Source organism: Aedes aegypti, chromosome 2 (assembly GCF_002204515.2).
Source record: "Aedes aegypti strain LVP_AGWG chromosome 2, AaegL5.0 Primary Assembly, whole genome shotgun sequence".
Taxonomy (NCBI): Eukaryota; Metazoa; Arthropoda; class Insecta; order Diptera; family Culicidae; genus Aedes; species Aedes aegypti.
In genome coordinates, this window is record NC_035108.1 from 229,844,643 (window position 1) to 229,863,236 (window position 18,594).

An 18,594-nucleotide genomic window follows, 5' to 3' on the forward strand; every position below is an offset into this window, starting at 1 on the left:
TGACCCATTCAGTCAAGAAATTTCTTTGCTTTTCTTGAGCGAAACAGAATACTTAGCTTTACAGTGTACAATCAAATTAAAATTTGGTGGCGTTTAAAATTATGTTTTCACCGTGTGTAATAGAATCGCTTTTATTATTGTCAATAAATAGCATCATGAATGATAGAACAGCTTTTCAATATATATAAAACAATGAGTATAACTTCAAAATTTTTAAGAAAATTTCACACTATATACGAATAATCAAGGATAATTGAACCTTCGCTTGCCATCAAAACGGTATCCATAAGCAGCTGCATTACGAACATCAACTAGCGCTGGATTTCTATTTTTATAAAAACTGCCATGTGCGAACGGTGCTCTTGCATTGCCATTTCGATTTCCATACATTTCACGAGGATAAAATGCAGCGAACGTGCCATTGGCAGGAATAACATTTTTTAATTCGACATCTTCTGGATCGTACGTCATCACAGATGTCAAACATACGAGTACCAATACTGCTGTTAAAGTAAATTTGTGCTGCAAATAATCATTGGGAATAACATGAATAATAATATATTTTTAAACAGTAATATATTCATAGTTTTACCATTCTGATGCATTAACTTTAATAATTTCCCTACACTGTAAGATCAAAGTTCCCTTTAAAGGGTAAAAAAGTACCCTCTTTGAAAGAAACTAGTTTAACTCATAAAAAGGGTAAAAGGTCTCTACTCATTAAAGAGTAAACGGCTTGTACGTCAGATTAACGAGTAAATTTTACCCACTATCCAAAAACATTTTTTCTAAGAAACAGAGTGATATTTACTCTTTTTGAAATATATAAATTGCAAATCGATCTTAATGCTTCATTTCGAAGAAAGCTAATCAACACAAAACATTTTATTGATTAATATAATAACATATACTTCAGGTCGATGGGGGAGCATAATTTATTAAGGCTGATTTGCTGCCCTCCCGGTCAACCATATCTTTAAATTTCTTATTTTTTCTTTATATCGAGCTTTAAAGACACTTATATAACAAATCAATAGCGATCGTCATCGATTAGTAAAAAAAACTGTGCGTAAAGGATATTCGATAAATGTTATCAAAATTTCGATACCAAAATAAACGGACTTCTTCTGCTTTACCGACTTTGAAAAAATAATCATTAACCAAAAACATTTGTGGGGTTCCATGCGAACCGGACCGTTTATGTTTATTAAATATGATTTTTTTTGGCAATACCTTTTTGATTGGGAATTGAACTCTAATTGTTAGATGGACACTTATCAACTATTTTACACTATACAGCGGGAATTCGCTGGTTGGAACACGACTGCCTTCCATCTAGCGAATCCGACCCGTTAGTTGGAACGACTGACGGCTGGTGAAAATGCTCCAGACTAACGCATCTAGAGAGCAAAACGTCACGAAACGCACATATACATACACATTTGTTCTATATATGGAGACTTCAATGCGACGGTACTCAGACGTCAAAGTCAGTTGACATACAGTGGGATTCCGTTTTTGGCATGCTCCGTTTTTGGCATGCTCCGATTTTGGCACCCCCCGATTTTGGCAACAAAATGGATCCGTTTTTGGCAACATTTTTCAATACCATTAAAATTTGTAATTTTTTGTAAATATTATCGTGTCTGTTGCTTTAGTCACTTGAAAAGCATGTCAACTCCACACCGATTACTTTCCAGATCTCCATTTTCGTCGATGTTTCCCCAAATCTCACCAACTACTAAGGACTCGCGTACGCGCTTATTTACTTCAGAATGGTTATTGGTCATACATAGGCAACGTTTCATGACACCAATAATCTCCACCAGTATCTCAACTTAAGACCAACCTCTTTTCTTAGGCATTCATATTAAGTGACCAGCCCACTTGAGTCTGCCAGTAGGTGATACAATAAAAAAAACACTGTTCTTCAGATTTCGAACAGCTTGTTCGAACAAAGCACCAGCACCGACATAAGAGCAACGAAAAATCTCTGACTCACACAGAGTTACAATCATAAATTTTGTCTCGCTGTCTTTATTATTATGGATTTACATACATTGCGCATGTAAAAACACACCGCAATAATAGATACAAATATGTACAGCAAAATGTCGTGTATCATAACTTTTTTTAAATTTCATTAAATAACATGACAAATGCGAATACAGTCCAAACTACAATTTATTTTCAATAATACCATTGAAGCGTGCGATAAATACGACTGAGAGTGTTTTTACTTTTTGTCTGTGGTATTGGTGTGTATATTGATCTTTCTGCGTCAACTATTTAAAGCTACGTTCTCTCTTTTCTATAGACTTTATAAGGCGTTAGATTTGTTAAGAGACTATCCAGAATTCTGTACAAGATTGTTAATCAAGGATACGGGTCTCAACATCATCAAAATGTTCCTTACGAGCTGAGTCTATGAGTTTCCTAATGGTACCCTGGAGAATCCTTAAGGGATTCTTCGTTCTTGTGGGACTTTTCAGAAATTTTAACGAATTCATGAGGATATCTGAAGATTCCAAGTGAACACTGAGAGCTTCTTGATGGATCTTTAGAGTGTATAACTGGTTATGGAGGATTATGTCCAAAATCTGGTGATTCCTAATAAACTCTAGGGCGTCCTGTAAATTTTAAGCGGGATAATGTGAATTTCTAGTAGTATTTTTAATATTTTCGGCGAAAGCTTGAGGATTTTGAAAAGGTTCCCAGAGGAATTTGAGGTGTGCTAGTGGTAGCCTAATAATAATAAACTTTTAAATTTTTTCATCGGAGACCTGAGAATTTTCTGCAACATCGCAGCGGAATTCCAAGATGTTAACTCATAGCAAAATCCTTAGCAAGATCCTGAGAACGCTCTGCGAGATCCTACGGATGCTTGGCAAGATGCTTCAGAGCTCAAGCGTTTTTTCTGTAGATTTCTTATGAGAACCTGAAGATTCCTATAAGGTTCTTGAGGTTTCATAACAGGATCCTGTAAATTTCAATTGATTTCATAAGGCAGGTGTAAAACATATATCTAGCTGAATTAAAAATTATTTCAAGTTAAAATTAAGGGGAAGATGAATCGAAGCCAAACTTCAAATTTTCAAGAGCACGGATCTGAAGAACCAAACATCCGTTTAAGCAGAAAACTTAATCGATTGATCATTAGCTGGTGGTAATTACCTTAAGCATTCGATTAGGTTTTCAGCTCAAACGAATGTTTGCTTCTCCAGATCCGTGCTCTTGAAAATTTGAACTTTGGCTTCGATTCATCTTCACCTTAAATTCTACACAATTACAAGACATTTATGCATCTTCTCATGTTTATGTTTGCTCTTTTGATACTGTCAACCATTCATTATAAAACGCTTCACTTTATTAGAAACATAAATTAAAGGAGCAATTCTAAACTCACCGAATTTTTCAAATTTTACGCTTAGGTCCAAAAGTTAAACTGATTTTAAATGTTCATTTAATTAGAAAAAAAGGTCATGCCGTTTTGCAATACCCAGCGCTTTTGATTCGCAAATACGTCTTTAAAAGAAAACTATTTTTTTTCGTTTTCTCTCATAGTTTTAAGAAAATGTCCAGTTCTTCAATAAAAGTCACTTATGCGGTTATTGGTTTTACAAGGCCCTCTTGTACAAAAATTATGCACAAAGCTTCTAAACAAAATTGAAGAAGTTGAGGCGTGAAAACGCGATCAGAAAATCGTTTGCCAGATTTAATATTACGGAGCTATAAGTAGATTCATAGCATAGTATAACCCTCCGGGAAAATGCTTCGAAGTGAACCTTTTCGAAATTTCAACGCCTTATGATTCCATAAAAATGATGTATTAACATTGTAATGATGCTTTCAAAACCAATATTTGAAAAATGAAATCTGAAATATGGGTTCCGATTTTGGCACGGTTCCGTTTTTGGCAACTGAAAATTTCAACTTTGTTGCCAAAAACGGAATCCCACTGTATTATCTTGACATTCGAGTGCTTTTTAGTTGGAATATTTTCCAACCAGCGAACATCCAACCATCGAGTCATTCCATGTAGCGGACCCCCAACGAGCGAATCCCCACTGTATGTCATCCCTAAGGGTGGCAAGAGGCATTCATAAACTAGGCCTCAAGAATGGCCAGCACTCTAGCAGCAGGCATGTTTCTTGCGCATACATGTTTGCGATAATACCTACCAATTTAAGAGCCCATTCACAAATTTCATAACGCTTGAGGGGGTGGGTGGGTGTCCTTGAGATGTTACAGTTCATACAAAATTGGGAAAATATTCATACAAAATGCGTTACGAGGGGGTGGGTGGGTGTTGAAAACGGCCATTTTTGGTGTTATGAAATTTGTGAATTAACCCTAAGGGCATCCTTCTGGTTATGATATCCAAAATGCTTATCAGCAATGTTTCGGATCTGAAAGAAAAGATTCGAAAAAGCCGCGCAGAACCATATTAGGTCTCAAATATGCCGATCCGTGGAAAATCAAAACATCGAGACCTGCCATGCGATGTACCAGAATACCTTTATGCTGCTTTACGAAACGGTACGGAAAAGAATGATAAAGGTGCTTCGATACAACGTTTCATTTTTCTTTGTCAATAACTTTACTTTGGCATCATTCGTTACACGTTTTCCGATGAATATTCATGAAGGTGACTAAAGCCCATTCGATAAAACATGATCTAACGAAATTCAGTATCATTTTTTTGAAGATCTATATTGTATGCTTGATAAAGAAAGACACTCATAAGGTTTTATAGATTGATGAAGATACTTGAATATACGTAACGAAATGTAAAGTAAACAGTAAAGAACAAGCGAAATATTTATTATTGGATAAAGATATTTAAAGTAGTTCATAGGATGGTTGACCGGGCTGGTATTGCTGCTACCGGATGTTATGTGCAGCGGGACAAGCATACGAGACTTAGCATCAGAAGTCTCGGGAAAACATCCTGTGAAATTTTATTGTTTTCTTAGCAAGAACACGACAGGAAAAGAATTTGAATGCACATACCGTTAAGTCACCAGTCACCGTGCGGCCTCCATTCACCGTGCACATATACAAATTCCTACCGAATATTCATACAATTTTCACAAATTATTCTTTTGTCATCAAAATAAGATAAAATTGATGAAATGAAGTAGTTTTTGTCACAAAGCATTTTGAAAAACCTAGTTTATGTAGTCAAAATCATGTGAATTCTGTTTGATAATGAGATTTTTTAACACTCTTAGTAGAAACGCCAAAAATTCACATTTTTCATTTTAACGACAGAGTATGAAAATTTTCAAAATTCCAACAAGTTTTCACTGTGGATACTATTAGTAAGATGTATTTCATTGTATGAGCAATGAGAGTTTATGCAAATTAGATTTTTTTATTGTGTTTCAGTCGAAACCCAAATGCACGGTGAATGGATCCTTTTCAATATATATGATGCCTATTACCGTGCATTAGTGTAAAAGTCATGAAATTATTCGGTAATATTAGATTTATTGTTATGTTGTCATTAAATTACTTCATATTTAGTTTTTGAGTGAATAAGGAATGGTTTGGACAATACAGTCAAACCTCCTATAACGATTTTAATGAAAAAATAATTGTTTAGTCAATTTTTAAACTTTTATGGTTTTTATTGTAAATGAAGATTTGAGTACCGTCAAACGGGGTGACTTGCAACGGCGGGGTGACTTGCAACACTAGTACTGATACGCGCTTTTTGGATGTTTACTCTATAAATAAACAAAACTGTCAACTGTTGCCATAACTCATCCTTTGTTTACACAGTAATGCTTGTGTTTGCTAGTTGTCACAGCAAAATTATTAACATTTTATACTTTTCTCCCATTGGTAGTGCACTTAGTCGTTTCAGTTAATATTTCATCGTCAATAATCGTAAGTTGGAGTGAGAAATTCATAAATAATTCAACACAAACGGTCTGTGATTGAGTTTCGGCATCTAATCAGAGAAACAATAGTAAAGAAATAATGAACAAAACAAATTGTTTCACTTTTGAAAAATCATTTTTTCTGAAATGCCACCCTCCGCGGGGTGACTTGCAACAGTAGAAAAGAAACTCTTTTTTACTCATAAAGTTGTTAGTTTGCATTCTGTATTGAATTCATTCCGTTTTATTATCGCAGGAGGACCTCACCGACCGGAAAGATGCCGAGGACATACAAAAAGCCTTTCGGAAGTCGCCCGTATGCTAATTTTTCGAAGGAAACTCTGGAAAAAGCGGTGCTGGAAATCCAAAAGAACAATGTATCGATTCGTGATGCAGCCCAGAAATACAGCTTATGTCCATCTACCGTATCACGGCACTTAAAGAAGGAAGGTGGTGAAAAGCGAGTTTACGGTGGACAAACGGTGTTGTCTCGCCAAGACGAACAAACGCTGGTGGAAGGCTTATTATTAGCTGCGGAGTGGGGAATGCCTTTCCAGAGAAGTGATCTGAAATCCATCGTGAAGGGATTCCTGGATGACCAAGCTAGAAAAGAGAACCGTTTCAAAGACAACACTCCTGGCGACGACTGGTGCACGTTCTTCTTGAAGCGCCACACAAATCTGTCGAACAGATTGTCGGAAAATATCAAGAGATCCCGGGCCGCCGTTTCGAAAGAAACCATTTGCAGCTATTTTGAGAATATGAAGAAATCCGTCAAGGATGTGAAACCTGAACTCATCATCAACTACGACGAAACTAACCTCACGGATGATCCGGGACGTACGAAGGTCATCGTTCGGCGCGGTGCAAAGCATGCGGAGCGTATTCTCGATTCCACTAAAACAAGCACCTCCGCGATGTTTGCTGGAACGGCGTCGGGAATTCTGCTGCCCCCGTTCGTAGTGTACAAAAGTCGTTTTCTGTATGACACTTGGACAACAGGAGGGCCTCAACACACTGTGTACGGATGCTCCAAAAGTGGTTGGTTCGACAATGATTTGTTTGAGAAGTGGTTTTTTAAGGTGGCATTGCCACACTTCAAGAAACACGATCCCGAGGATTGCCAAGCTCCAAAAATCCTTATCGGTGATAACCTGGCAAGTCATCTGTCTATGCGAGTAATACAAACATGCCAGGAATACAACATAAGATTTGTATTTCTTCCGCCGAATAGCACGCATCTTTGCCAACCACTTGACGTAGCGTTCTTCCGCCCTTTGAAAATCAAATGGAGGAAAGTTCTTCTGGAATATAAGGCGAAATTCTCTGGAACAGTACCGAAACATTTGTTTCCCGGACTTCTTAAGAAGACGGTCGAAAGATTGGACAATGCTGCTGTCAGTTTGCGTTCTGGATTCCGTACAACCGGAATATATCCTTTGAATCCTCAACAGGTGCTCAGGAAGCTACCGGAAGCCAGGAAAGAAACAGAAACTGGAGCTGAAAAGTCCTGGTCCAATGCTTTCGTCAACGTTCTCAAGGATGCTCGATTCGGAAAATCTCCGGATGTAGCACCGGCTCGTAAAAAACGAATCCTCACTGAACCGGGTGGTGTTGTGACGACTGAAGATTTACCACAACAGATTCCAGTGAATTCATCATCAACAGTTGCCAAGCGTACAAAAAAGTACAAAGATGACCCAATGAATGAGCCAGCCAAGAAAAAGAAACGTAATAAGGACCAACAAACTACCGTATCTAATGCAGGACCATCTAAGAATAAGGAAAAGGTGAAAATTACAATGATCAAAATGTTTTAAAAATGATTTTCTTTCAACTTACCTAAGCGTTGCAAGTCACCCCGCAGATGGGGTGACTTGCAACACCCAACATTTTGATGGTTTTTACTGAAGTATGAATTGCAATATTTTTTCGTATACTTATATTTGAGAGTACTAGTCCACATTAAAACTATGACGAAGAAAAATAAAAACAATATCGTTTATTTTCTAAGTTATTAAGAAAGATATCTGGAAAGTGTTGCAAGTCACCCCGTTTGACGGTACTCTTAAAAATGAGTACGCACACTACTAGCAACATAGTTTCTCCATCAATAACGTTTCTCCAAGATACAAAATTAAATCATGACGAAAACCATACGCACGGTGAATGGTGCACTAGTGTGCACGGTAAATGGTGACATAGAACGGTACGAGGCGACCTTAACATGACATTTTCAAACATAGTTTTTCAGTATTTTTTTGTTATGCATCACTAGTTTTAGATTTTTCCCTGGATTATTATATAATTTCACGCTACGTAGTGGTATTCTAGTACGCTTCAAATTATTCGGAAACGTTATATAATTTTTTGAAGTGCAAATTTTTCTTAAATGCACGGTGAATGGTAGCTTGACGGTACCTTGAAATTACTGGCTATTCTGATTTTTTTATTGAATTGTTACGGTATTGTGAAGATAAACTATTATATTTTTGTATGGTCTGAGGGAGAAGTTAAATCTGTTTTCAGATCGCAAGGAAATTTTCACTCATTAAAGAGTAAATGGACGGAATATATATAAGGGTACTGAACACCCATTATTCGAAAAAAAAATGTACCCTTTATTTTGACGTCTCCATGTATCAGAAAATAATGGGTATTTTTTCCACATTAAAGGGTAATTACGAGTTTACAGTGTAACATACGGAGCCACACACGCTAAGATCAGTCTACCCAAATATGGGTAAAGTTTACCCATAATCGCCGAAAAGTGCACACACTCATTTTATGGGTGTTCTACCCATAAATAGGTAAACTGCCGTATTCGAACGCGGAAGCAAACATTCGAAAAATACGCAAAAATGAGTACGTTAATTGACTTTTCTATGGATTTAAATAATTATACTGCTTCGCGACTAAAAATAAATGGACCAACGTGCGAAGTTCGATTTTTGACCAACTTCGCACGTTGGTTTACCCATTTTATAACGCGAAGCAGTATATAATGAATTAAATTTCAGTTTGTCACTAACGTATAGATACAAACTTTATTTATAATAAGAGATATATGAAAAAATACAGAAATATTAAGTGACAATAGCAATAAGATCTATCATGACAAATCTGCCACCAACAGGCAATTTTATATGTCATTTTATTGCCTCCTAGGTTTTAAACGATCTAGTGTTACTGTCGCCGCATCTTCGTAGAATTTCCATTCTAGAACTATATCCAGCAAGTCCATCTTTTTCAGCCGTTTCGATGCCGTGAATATATCAGTGTGGAAGCCGTGAGTATATCAGTGTGGAAGCTGGAAACAATTTTCGTTTATGTCAATACATTGTATATGATTGTGTTGAAATCATAAATAAATGACTAAACTTACATACTTACATCATCATTTTTCTTCTTGGACGATCTTAAATTGAATAATATGTTAGATACTGCTTAAAATAGCGATTGTATCTTCTGATCGACACTCTACACGCTAACATGAAAGTACCCATTAATGGGTAAAATAATACCCATTTCCAACTAAAGTGGTTTAACTCATTAAAAGAGTAAAGTCGACTTACTCATTAATGAGTATTGGCTTTGAACTTCAAATAATGGGTATTTTTGACTCTTGATCTTTACAATGAAAATGGGTAATAAAACCTCATTTATTAAATGAATGTTGCCGCAGATTGAGGTTAGGGATCCAGAAAAAAAAGAGTTACGGAAATATATCCAAAGGCCATCCAAAAACTATATTCATTATTCATTTTTATTATTTTTATCTACAAAATTAAGAAATCATTATTTTGTTTCTTTTGTCGGAAGTTCCCAAACATACGGAGCTTGGAAATGAACACTCTGGATCACTTTAACTGCTTCAAAAACATCATCCTTGGAGCCGGCCCGAACCGCTTGGGTGAATTAAAACAGCTGTCGAATTATCTGCAACAAAAAAGCGATTTGTAAAGAAGGTCATTCAAGAGAAAATCTTTGCATTACTTACGTGTCAGAAAAGCATCGTATGAAACAAAACTATCACAACAAAATTGGTCACTGGATTGGTTTGAAATAACGCGTGAATTCCACTTTTCACAATTTGTTTTTCATTAATGCCGGGTGGCAACGAAACAAAATCGAACAATGGCGGATTTGATTACATCAAACTAGCATGTATACAATTTACCCATTATTTCCACGAGAGGGGAAACTTCGAAATGGAGTTAAAGTACCCTTTTTTATGTCATTGAAAAATACCCTTTTTCTGACATTCCCATACTGATTATGAAAATGGGTACATGGAACTCATTTAAAGGGTACTTCAAAGTTAGCGTGTATGATTATCTAAATTTTTATTTTTTCATCCGAATATGGATAACCGCAATTACCCATATTTGGGTAATTCAACTGAACTAAGGGCAACTTCACCGGTGGTCTATTTTTTGTTCCAAATATATTCCAAAAATGGACCTGTCAAAATTAATTAGACCAGTAAAAATAGACCAAACCACACGAGCATGCACCGGTGTTGTATTTTTTTCCGATCCATTTCGAACGTGATCACAAAAACAAACATGTTGGTGATGATTGAACAAAGTGAAATTCCAGCTGAATCCCTGGAGGGATTTCTGTAGAAATTAAGAGTTCATCCATCCTGGGATTCTTGGCGTGTAGTGGAACTTATCGAATAATTTCCGGAGGAACTCTAACCTAGGAGACGGACTTAGGAATTCTCGATGGAACTCCCGATAAGAATTTTTGAGGAACTCCTGGGTAGAATTCGGTAGAAAACTGCCAGCGGGTTTCTTGGAGTAACTCGCAGGGAAATTCCTGAAGGAGGTACGGTTGAATTCTTGAATAAACTACGGAAAAATTCCGGGAAAAAACTCCGGAGCTTCTGGTGAATTTCCAGTGGAACTCCCACTTATTCCCGAATGGAGAAATTTCGAGGCATTCTCGGTGGAGTTCCGAAGGAATTCCAGGCGGAGTCCTGAACGAAATGCTACTGGAATTCCCCTGAAAAATTCCTGGAGAAAATGTCCGGAAGAGTTCTTGGGGGATAACTTCGGAGAAATTCTTGAAATTTCCGAAGAAATTCCTGGAGGAAATACAGAAGGAATTTCTTAATGAAATTTCCCAAAAAAACGTATTGGATTGCAATCGATTCGGATTTAGATTGGATTTGGATTGAATTTGGATTTGATTTGGATTTGATTGGATTTGGTTTGGATTTGGATTGGATTTAGATTTGATTTAGATTTGATTTGAATTGGATTGGAACAGGATTTTAAATGAATTTGGATTGGATCGAAATTGAAATGGACTTGAATTTGATATGGATTGGATTTTGATGGGATTTAATTGGATTTGGATTGGTGTCGGATTGAAATGGATTCGGAATTAGATTGGATTTGGATTGGATTTGGACTGAATTTGGATTGAATTTGGATTGGATTTGGATTGGATTAGATTTGGAATAAATTGGATTGGGTTGGAACTGGATTTTGATTGAATTCGAATCGGATCGATGTAGAAATGGACTAGAATTTGATATGGATTGAATTTTGATGAAATTTGGCTTGGCTTTGGAATGGATTTGGATTGGTGTTGGATTGAAATGGATTCGGATTGGCTTTTGATGGAATTTGGGTTGAATCGATGTTGAAATGGACTCGAATTTGACATGGATTGGGTTTTGATGAAATTTGGCATGGATTTCGATTGGATTTGAACTGTATTTGGATTGGTATTGGATTGAAATTGATTTCGATTGGTGTTGGATTGAAATGGATTCGAACTGGATTTTGATGGGATTTTGATTGGAATTGGATTGGTTTTGGATTGGAATGGATTGGATTAGATTTGGATTTAGATTCGGATTGGGTTTGGATTGGATTGGATTTGATTTTGTTTGGACTAAATTTGGATTGGACTTGAGCCGGCTTAACTCGAAAGTAATGGATAAAGAACTTTTGTCTGACATAAAAATGAGATGGTTAGTGAGAGTAAACATCCCTGGAGAAATTTCTTAAGGAAATTTTAGGAGGAATTCCTGTAGTAAATCCCCGGAAGAATTTCTGGACGAAATCCCCAGAGGAATTCTTGGATGAAATCCCCTGAGGGATCACCAGAGGAAATCCCCGGAGAGATTCTTGAAATTTCCGAAAGAAATCCCCGGAGGAATATATAGAGAAAACCCCCGGAGGAAATCCTGAAGAAATTTCTGGAGTAAATTTCCGAAGAAATTTCTGGTTCTCCAGGGAAATTCTGGAGGAAATCTCCGGATAAAATCTCTGAAAAAAAAACGAAGGAAATTCTGGGGAAAATCCTCGGGGGATATCTTGGAAAAAATCTCCGGAATAATTCCTGGAGAAAATCGCCTGAATATAAAAGGCTTCTAGAGGAGTTCCTGCAAGAAATTCAGGAATTCCGAGGAAGTTCCGGAGAAACTCCTGGAGAAAAACTCCAGATAAATTCTCTGAAAAATAATCGAAGGAATCTCTGGAGAAAATCGCCGGAGATATTTCTTAATAAAATCTTTGGAATTATTCCTGTAGGAAATCCCCGGAAGAAATCCCCAGAGGAATTCTTGGACGAAACACCCTGAGGTATTACCAGAGAAAATCCTCGGTAAAGTTGTCAACATTTTCGGGGGAATTCCCTGGAGGAATTTCTGGAGAACAACTCCGGAGGATATCCTGAATAAATTCCTGGAGTAAATTTCCGGAAAGTTCTTGAAATTTCCGGAGGAAATCCCCGGAGTAATTTCTGGTGGAATTTCCAGAAAAAAAACCCCGGAGAAAATCCTGAAGAAATTCCTGGAATAAGTTTCCTGAGGAATTCCTGGTTCAATTCTCCAGGGAAATTCTGGAGGAATCTCGAGATAAAATCTCTAAAAAAAACGAAGGAATTTCTGGGTAAAATCCTCGGAGGAATTTCTTTATATCCCTGGAGGAATTGCTATTGGAAATCTCCTGAGGAATTTCGGAAGAAATTCTCCGGAGAATATCTTGGAAAAAATCTCCGGAATAATTCCTGGAGCAAATCGCCAGAATATATAAAAGGCCTCTAGAGAAGTTCCTGCAAGAAATCTCCAGAGAAATTTATGGAGGAAGTTCTGGAGAAAAACTCCAGATAAATTCTTTGGAAAAATCACCGAAGGAATCTCTGGAGAAAATCCCCGGAGGAATTTCTTAAGGAAATCTCAGGAGGAATTCCTGTAAGAAATCCCCGGAAGAATTTCTGGAAGAAATTCCCAGAGGAATTCTTGGACGAAATACTCTGTGGGATCACCAGAGAAAATCCCCGGAAAGATTCTTGAAATTTCTTAATATCCCTGGAGGAATTGCTATTGGAAATCCCCTTAGGTATTCCTGAAGAAATACCCGGAAGATATATTGGAAAAAATCTTCGGAATAATTCCTGGAGCAAATCGCCAGAATATGAAAGGCCTCTAGAGGAGTTCCTGCAAGAAATCCCTGGAAGAAATCCAGGAATTCGGAGGAAGTGCCGGAGAAACTCCTGGAAAAAAACTCCAGATAAATTCTCTGGAAAATTCACCGAAGAAATCTCTGGAGAAAATCGCCGGAGGAATTTCTTAATAAAATATTCGGAATGATTCCTGTAGGAAATCCCCGGAAGAATTTCTGGAAGAAATCCTCAGAGGAATTCTTGGACGAAATACCCTGTGGCATTACCAGTGAAAATCCTCGGTAAAGTTCTTGAAATTTCCGGAGGGATTTCTAGAGAACACTCCCGGAGGAAATCCTGAAGAAATTTCTGTAGTAAATTTCCGAAGAAATTCCCGGTTCAAGTCTCCAGGGAAATTCTGGAGGAATCTCCGAATAAAATCTTTGAAAAAAAAAAATACGAAGGAATTTCTAGAGAAAATTCTCGGAGGAATTTCTTAATATCCCTGGCGGAATTAGTATTGGAAATCCACCGAGAAATCCTCTATAAGAGTTCCTGCAAGAAATCCCAGGAAGAAATCTCCGGACGCAGTTCCGGAAACTCCTGGAGAAAAACTCCAGATAAATTCTTTGGAAAAATCACCGATGGAATCTCTGGAGAAAATCCCCGGAGAAATGTCTAAAGGAAATCTCAGGAGGAATTCCTGTAGTAAATCCCCGTAAGAATTTCAGGACGAAATCCCCAGAGGAATTCTTGGACGGAATCCCCAGAGTAATTCTTGGACGAAATTTAGTGAGGGATTACCAGAGACATTCTCCGGTAATGGATCATGCACAAATTACGTCACGCTCCAAGGGGGGGGGGGGAGGTGGTTGAGCCAAGTGTGACAAGCCTTACAAATTTTTCGGAGGACTCATACAAAAAGTGTGACAAAGGGGGGGAGGGGGTCGAGAAAGTTGAAATTTAGCGCGACATAATTTATGTACCATCCCTAAAGTTGTTGAAATTTCCGGAGGAAATCCCCGGAGGAATTTCCAGAGAAAACCCCCGGAGAATATCCTGGAAAAATTTCTGGAGTAAATTTCCGGAGAAATTCCTGGTTCAATTCTCCAGGGAAATTCTGGAGGAATCTCCGGATAAAATCTCTGAAAAAAATACGAAGGAATTTCTGGAGAAAATCCTCGGAGGAATTTCCTAATATCCCTGGAGAAATTGCTATTGGAAATCCCCTGAGGAATTTCTGAAGAAATTACCCGGAGGATATCTTGGAAGAAATCTCCAGAATAATTTCTGGAGCGAATCGCCAGAATATATAAAAGGCCTCTAGAGGAGTTCCTGCAAGAAATCTCCGGAGAAATTCAGGGAGGAAGTTCTGGAGAAATTCCCAGAGAAAAACTCCAGATATATTCTCTTGAAAATTCACCGAAGGAATCTCTGGAGAAAGTCCCCGGAGGAATTTCTTAAGGATATCTCAGGAGCAATTCCTGTAGGAAATCCTCGGAAGAATTTCTGGACGAAATCCCCAGAGGAATTCTTGGACGAAATCCCCTAAGGGATCACCAGAGAAAATCCCTGGAGGAATATCTAGAGAAAACCCCCGAAGGGAATCCTGAAGAAATTCCTGGAGTAAATTTCCGAAGAAATTCCTGGAGTAAATTTCCGAAGAAATTCCTATAGTAAATTTCCGAAGAAATTCCTGGTTCAACTCACCAGGGAAATTTTGGAGGAAATCTCCGGATAAAATCTCTGAAAAAAAAAAATCTGAGGAAAATCCTCGGAGGAATTTCTTAATATCCCTGGAGGAATTGCTATTGGAAATCCCCTTAGGAATTCCTGAAGAAATTCTCCAGAGGATATCTTGGAAAAAATCTCCGGAATAATTCCTGGAGCAAATCGCCAGTATATAAAAGGCCTCTAGAGGAGTTCCTGCAAGAAACCAAACCCCTGGAAGAAATCCAAGAGTCCGGAGGAAGTTCTGGAGAAACTCCTGGAGAAAAACTTCAGATAAATTCTCTGGAAAATACCGAAGGAATCTCTGGAGAAAATCGCCGGAGGAATTTCTTAATAAAATCTTTGGAATGATTCCTGTAGGAAATCCCCGGAAGAATTCTCGGACGAAATACCCTGAGGGATTACCATCCTCGGTAAAGTTCTTGAAATTTCCCGAGAACACCCCCGGAGGAAATCCTGAAGAAATTCCTGTAGTTAATTTTCGAAGAAACTCCTGATTCAAGTCTCCAGGGAATCTCCGGATAAATTCTTGAAAAAATCTCTGGAGAAAATCCCCGGAGGAATTTCTTAGGGAAATCCCAGGAGGAATTCTGGACGAAATCCCCAGAGAAATTCTTAGAAGGAATCTCCAGAGGAATTCTTGGACGAAATTCAGTAAGGGATTACCAGAGAAAATCCCCGGTAAAGTTGAAATTTCCGGAGGAAATCTCCGGAGGAATTTCTGGCGAAATTTCCAGAGACAACCCCCGAAGGAAATCGTGGAGTGGATTTCCGGAGAAATTCCTGGTTCAATTCTCCAGGGAAATTCTGGAGGAATCTCCGGATAAAATCTCTAAAAATATATATGAAGGAATTTCTGGAGAAAATCCTCGGAGGAATTTCCTAATATCCCTGGAGGAATTGTTATTGGAAATCCCCTGAGGAATTTCTGAAGAAATTCCCCGGAGAATATCTTGGAAGAAATCTCCAAAATAATTTCTGGAGCAAATCGCCAGAATATAAAAGCTCTCTAGAGGAGTTCTTGCAAGAAATCCCTGAAAGAAATCTCCGGAGAAATGCATGGACTCTGGAGAAAATCTCCAGATAAAATCACTGGAAAATCACCGAAGGAATCTCTGGAGAAAATCCCTGGAGAAATTTCTTAAGGAAATCTCAGGAGGAATTCCTGTAGGAAATCCTCGGAAGAATTTCTGGACGAAACCCCAGAGGAATTCTTGGACGATATCCCCTGAATGATCACCGGGAAAAATCTCTGGAGATTCTTGAAATTTCCGAAGGAAATCCCCGGAGGAATATCTGGAGAAAACCCCCGGAGGAAATCCTGAAGAAATTCCTGGAGTAAATTTCCGAAGAAATTCCTGGTACAACTCACTAGTGAAATTTTGGAGGAAATCTCCGGATAAAATCTCTGAAAAAAAAAAACACGAAGGAAATTCTGGGGAAAATCCTCGGATAAACTTCTTAATATCCCTGAAGGAATTGCTATTGGAAATCCCCTGAGGAATTCCTGAAGAAATTCCCCGGAGAATATCTTTGAAAAAATCTCCGGAATAATTCCTGGAGCAAATCGCCAGAATATAAAATACCTCTAGAGGAGTTCCTGCAAAGAAACCCTGGAAAAAAACCTTCTTAATAAAATCTTCGAAATTATTCCTGTAGGAAATCCCCGGAAGAACTTCTGGATGAAATCCCCAGAAGAATTTTTGGATGAATTCCCCAGAAGAATTCTTGGACGAAATCCCCTGAGGGATCACCAGAGAAAATCCCCGGTAAAGTTCTTGAAATTTCCGGAGGAAACCCCGGAGGAATTTCTGGCGGAATTTCTAGAGGAAACCCCCGGAGAAAATCCTGAAGAAATTCCTATAGTAAATTTCCGAAGAAATTCCTGGTTCAATTCTCATGGGAATTTTTGGAGTAAATCTCCGGATAAAATTTCTGATAAAAAACACGATGAAATTTCTAGAGAAAATCCTCGGAAAAACTTCTTAATATCCCTGGAGGAATTGCTATTGGAAATCCCCGGAGGATATCTTGGAAAAAAAATCTCCGGATTTATTCCTGGAGCAAATCGCCAGAATATAAAAGCCCTCCAGAGGACTAAAGAAACCCCCCGGAAAAAGTCCCTATATCACTGAAAGAATTCCTGGGCTAAATCCCCGGAAGAATTCCTGGACGGATTTCTTTGAAAAAATCTCTGAAGGAAATCCAAGGAGGAATTACTGGAGTAAATCTCCTGAGAAACTCCTGGTGCAATTCCCAGAAAAATTCCTGGAGATAAATTCCGGAGAAATTCTCTGAAAAATTTCCCAAGGAATTTCTTGAGAAAATCCCGTGAGAAATTTCTTAATGAAATATCCGGAGAATCTGGACGAAATCCCCAGAAGAATTTCAGAACTAAATCCCCAGAGGGATTTCTGGACGAAATTCCCAGAGGAATTGCTTTTGGAAAGCCCCTGAGGAATTCCTGGAGAAAATCCTCTGAGGAATTCCTAGAGGTATTCCAGGATTAATTCCTGGAGCATTTGGTCAGAGGAGTTTCTGGAGGAAATTATGGGAGAAACTGCTACTGAAAATCTCCTTAGGAATTCCTGACAAAAATCCCCGAGTTCTTGGGAATATCCCCGGAGGAATCTTTTAAATCTCCGGAGGAATCCCTGGAGGAAATCTCAGGAGACATTCTTTGTGCAAATTCCCAGAAAAATTCCTGGAGAAAAACTCCGGAAAAATTCTCTAAAAATATCTCCGAAGAAATTTCTGAAGAAAAACCCCACAGAAATTGCTTAATGAAATCCCCGGTGGAATTCTAGGAGAAAATCCCCGGTGAAATTATTGGAGGATATCTTCGGATGAATTTTTGGACGAAATCCCTGGAGGGATTCTTGGTAAAATTCACCGGAGGAATTCCTGGAGCTAATTCCCGGAAGAATTGATGGAGGCAATCTTCGGAGCAATTTATGGAGAACGTCCCCGGTGGTGCTTCTGGCGCAATCTCGCCCCTTGGTGCGGGCGCACTGAATGCATGTAGATGTGCCTTCCACAGTCTTGTTGGCGTTGATCATGATCTGCACTGCCCATACTCGCATAACAGTCCCATTTGATTTTTCGCCACTTTTGAGTTAGCTTCATGAATAGTATTAATTTTTAGTGTACTTTCTAAAATAAAACTCCAAATTGTATCTTTGTATGGACAAAATGTGAAAAAAATACCAAACCATGTGCGTCCCATATTGAAAGTACCCGCAAAACAGTCCCATTTGATGATTATGAAGAAATTCAACTAAACCTATTCCTGTGATGATTTCTGAAAGCTTGCATTGTAAATTATTTCCTTATAGAAACAATTAAACGAATCAGGAAAGTACAACTCAACTATAATTAAGAAAAACTCTTATTTTTGTTTAAAAAAGGTTTTGCCATAACGACTTCTTCTGTTCTTCGATTAATATTAACACTACATCAGGCTAGCTGCCTGTAAACTAAAATAAAGCAAAATAGTTTTCTTTAGGCTATTCTACTGCTCCACTTTTCCTGCGGCCAATCATGATCAGAATCTCCGGCAGGCTAAAGTCCA

General features: G+C 38.1%; 1 protein-coding gene and 3 long non-coding RNA genes across 4 annotated transcripts; 1 reads left to right on the forward strand and 3 right to left on the reverse strand.

The window, feature by feature from the left end:
• Positions 1-99: 99 nt before the first annotated feature.
• On the reverse strand, positions 100-701 carry LOC5578823. The gene is made up of 2 exons (XR_002500389.1): positions 593-701; positions 100-522 (listed from the first exon to the last, which is right to left on the reverse strand). It is a non-coding gene; the product is annotated as an uncharacterized LOC5578823 (long non-coding RNA).
• Positions 702-5,700: 4,999 nt separating this feature from the next.
• Positions 5,701-7,927, forward strand: LOC110676441. Its single transcript, XM_021844305.1, has 2 exons — positions 5,701-5,895; positions 6,145-7,927. Exon 2 carries the CDS (start codon positions 6,167-6,169, stop codon positions 7,706-7,708), a length of 1,542 nt encoding a protein of 513 aa, XP_021699997.1. The 5' UTR covers positions 5,701-5,895; positions 6,145-6,166; the 3' UTR covers positions 7,709-7,927.
• A 981-nt stretch (positions 7,928-8,908) lies between these two features.
• LOC110676442 lies at positions 8,909-9,377 on the reverse strand. The gene is made up of 2 exons (XR_002500390.1): positions 9,282-9,377; positions 8,909-9,198 (listed from the first exon to the last, which is right to left on the reverse strand). It is a non-coding gene; the product is annotated as an uncharacterized LOC110676442 (long non-coding RNA).
• A 239-nt stretch (positions 9,378-9,616) lies between these two features.
• LOC110676443 lies at positions 9,617-10,211 on the reverse strand. Its single transcript, XR_002500391.1, has 2 exons — positions 9,889-10,211; positions 9,617-9,827 (listed from the first exon to the last, which is right to left on the reverse strand). It is a non-coding gene; the product is annotated as an uncharacterized LOC110676443 (long non-coding RNA).
• Between the last annotated feature and the right edge of the window lie 8,383 nt (positions 10,212-18,594).